General features: G+C 43.5%; 1 protein-coding gene across 1 annotated transcript; it reads left to right on the forward strand.

The window, feature by feature from the left end:
- The first annotated feature begins 292 nt into the window (after positions 1-292).
- LOC139662043 (trace amine-associated receptor 5-like) lies at positions 293-1,477 on the forward strand. The gene is made up of 2 exons (XM_071540631.1): positions 293-467; positions 669-1,477. Exons 1-2 carry the CDS (start codon positions 293-295, stop codon positions 1,475-1,477), a joined length of 984 nt encoding a protein of 327 aa, XP_071396732.1.
- Positions 1,478-3,476: the final 1,999 nt, after the last annotated feature.

Below are 3,476 nucleotides of genomic sequence, written 5' to 3' on the forward strand. Positions count from 1 at the left end.
GATGGGTAAGGAGGGAGGAGGGATTGGGATGGAAGGAGGAGAGAGGAAAGGAGACTGGGGAGAAGACATGTGAGGAAGAGAAGAGAAGGGACAGCAGAGAGAGTGATGAAGATGAAGAGGATGCAGAGGAAGGGGGTGGAGGGACATCAGTCTCTGAGAGGGAGAGAGAGAGAGAGAGAGAGGGAGGAAAGGAAATTAAGTGAATAGAGAAATAAATCAGCTGTATGATGGAGAGCTTTGGTCAGAATGCTGCCGCACTTCAGCAGCTTCTCCTCTCCTCCTCTCTCTGATGATGGAGACCCTGGAAGGAGGTGAACTCTGCTTTCCACAGCTCCTCAACACTTCCTGCAGGAAGCAGATGCATTCTCACTCTGAGGTCATGCTCATTTACATTCTGCTGTCCTCCATCTCTCTGCTCACCGTGTCTCTCAACCTGCTGGTCATCATCTCCATCTCCCACTACAGGTGGCCAAAGATTTTGTCAATACAATTCAGACTTACAAAAACAAATGACTTATGGACCACAATTAGATGAGAATTAAAAAGTTGCTAAATACTGTTTTTCTATTTCCATAATGCTTGATATCTGCCATATCTAGTGATGAGATATACTACTGATGCTACAAATTAATACTATTAATGAATATATTGCTCCTGTTTCACTTCAGGCCCCACCAACCTCCTCCTCTTCTCCCTGGCTGTCTCAGACTTCCTCACTGGCCTTCTCCTGATACCGGCTGAAATCCTCTTCATAGTTAGCTGCTGGTTTCTGGGTGACTTCATGTGTGTTCTGTATTACTTTGTGGCCTTTATCACCATCTCTGCCTCAGTAGGAAACATGGTGCTCATATCAGTTGACCGCTATGTGGCTATTTGTGACCCTCTGTGTTACCCCACCAAAATCACTCAGAGAAGAGTTAAAATCTGTGTTTGTCTGTGTTGGGTCTGTCCTGCTTTCTGGAGCGGTCTCCTTCTAAAGGATTTACTGAGGCAACCAGGAAGGGATAATTCCTGCATTGGAGAGTGTGTGGTTGTCCTTAACTACATTGCAGGAGCTGTTGACCTTGTTTTCACCTTTATTGGTCCCATTACTGTCATCGTAGTTCTGTATATGAGAGTATTTGTGGTGGCTGTTTCTCAGGCTCGTGCCATGCGATCCCACATTGTGGCTGTCACACTCCAGCGTCCAGTGACTGTAACTGCTAAGAAATCTGAGAGGAAAGCAGCCAGGACTCTTGGTATCGCCGTAGTTGTGTTTCTAATATGTTTCTGTTCATTTTCCTGTCTCTCTCTTGCAGGTCAGGACACCTTGACCACTATAATATCTGAAGCCTTTGTGATCTCTCTGTACTATTTTAACTCCTGTTTAAACCCTGTGATCTATGCCTTTTTCTATCCCTGGTTTAGAAAAGCTGTTAAACTCATTGTTACACTTCAGATACTGCAGCCTGACTCTTGTGAGGCCAACATACTGTAGAGAGGCTGTGGAGTGACTGAAACCAGACTTTTTGGTAACCCTTCATTTTACAGCTCCCTAACAACGTATTAACTATTTCTAAGTAGATGTTAACAAAAAAAAACTATTACATAGTAACATGGCTAATAATTATACAACAACATATTTGCGTTCATATACAATTACATAGTACCGGACCTGTAAAGTGAAGTGTGTCTATTTTCTACAGTTCAATAGTAATTTATATGTAATTACCAGACCTGTAAAGTGAAGCGTGTGTAATTGGACAATAAATCATACAATGTGACCATGTTTATTTTCTTTATTGGCATTCAAATGGTACATTTAAACATACAGCAGCAGAGAAACAGGGAAAAAGAAATACAACAACATCATAAAAGAGTTGAAAGGATGCCGAGAGGAGAGATGAAACAAAATAAAACAAGTTACAAACAGGACAAATAAGACAGGAGAATTAAAAGAGATAAAATAGATAAGAGATAAAACATGAAAAACAGGAGAAATAAAAGATAGAACAGGGTAAAACGGGATGATGTGGCTCTCATCAGTGTGTTGCTCAAGGACATTTGGACACGTGGCTGTTGATGGACACACAATGGCTGTTTCCAGGATCGAACCTTTGACTTTTTGATGACAAGACGGGCCCTCTAACCCTTCATGTATATTATAATCAGCTTCATATCAGAGGAGATAATTTCATTGACACAAATACACACACTTTGACCCCAAACATAAAAGATGTTGGTTAAGGTTACAGTTCCAAGGTCTTGATGTTACAGGGTTTACATTGGCATGATACTTGACCCTGCTTGGTGCAAACAAGCACCAACATTGACCTTTTAGCAGACACTCAAAAATGTCTAAAAAAAAAAAAAAAAAAAAAAAGTTGTGATTGCCACTAATTGTAATTATCAAATTAATTTACCAGGCACTTTGTTTAATTGTTGGTTTCTTAAGCCATAGTTGCATCATGTGTTGACTGACTGACTGGCAGACCACAGTATGTGCGCTTGCAACACTGTGTGTCAGACAGAGTGGTCAGCAACACTGGGGCCCCGCAGGGGACAGTCCTATCTCCCTTCCTCTTCACCCTCTACACCACAGACTTCAACTACAACACAGAGTCCTGCCATCTTCAGAAGTTCTCTGATGACTCTGCTATAGTTGGATGTATCAGCAAGGGTGTGGAGGCTGAGTATAGGGCTGTGGTGGGAAACTTTGTCACATGGTGTGAGCAGAACCATCTGCAGCTCAACGTGGCAAAGACTAAGGAGCTGGTTGTGGATCTGAGGAGGGCCAAGACACCGGTGACCCCTGTTTCCATCGAGGGGGTCAGTGTGGACATTGTGGAGGACTACAAGTACCTGGGAGTGTACATTGACAATAAACTGAACTGGGCTAAGAACACTGAAGCTCTCTACAAGAAGGGCCAGAGCCGTCTCTACTTTCTGAGGAGGCTGAGGTCCTTCAACATCTGCCGACAATGCTGAGGATGTTTTATGAGTCTGTGGTGGCCAGTGCTCTCCTGTTTGCTGTGGTGTGCTGGGGCAGCAGGTTGAGGGCAGCAGACGCCAATAGACTCAACAAACTGATCCGCAAGGCCAGTGACGTTGTGGGGGTGGAGCTGGACTCTCTGGTGGCAGTGTCACAGAGGAGGATGCTGTCCAAGTTACATGGCATCTTGGACAATGTCTCCCACCCGCTCCATGACTTGCTGGTCAAGCACAGGAGCACATTCAGTGCAAGACTCATTCCACCGAGATGCACCACAGAGCGCCACAGGAACTCATTCCTGCCTGTGGCCATCAAACTTTTCAACTCCTCCCTCAGAGTGTCAGACACTCTGAGTCAGTAGACTAGCTCTTGAACCTATTTCACCCTGTCAGCAGTTATAACCCATAACTTATAACTTATATCTAACTGTGCAATACCAATTTTTTTGTGCAATAATTCAACTGTGCAATACTTATTAATTATTTAATTATTTACACTGGTGTAT

The sequence above is a fragment of the Centroberyx affinis genome, unplaced genomic scaffold, assembly GCF_046629955.1.
Source record: "Centroberyx affinis isolate AG114_WGS23_722 - 3 ecotype Tasmania unplaced genomic scaffold, CSIRO-AGI_Caff_v1 ptg003699l_1, whole genome shotgun sequence".
Taxonomy (NCBI): Eukaryota; Metazoa; Chordata; class Actinopteri; order Beryciformes; family Berycidae; genus Centroberyx; species Centroberyx affinis.

Bases quoted from the DNA above. Each gene is read 5' to 3' on its own strand.
- LOC139662043 (XM_071540631.1), top strand. From the start codon at position 293: ATGGAGACCCTGGAAGGAGGTGAACTCTGCTTTCCACAGCTCCTCAAC. The intron at 468-668 runs GGCCAAAGATTT...GTTTCACTTCAG, and splicing joins CTCCATCTCCCACTACAGGT to GCCCCACCAACCTCCTCCTC.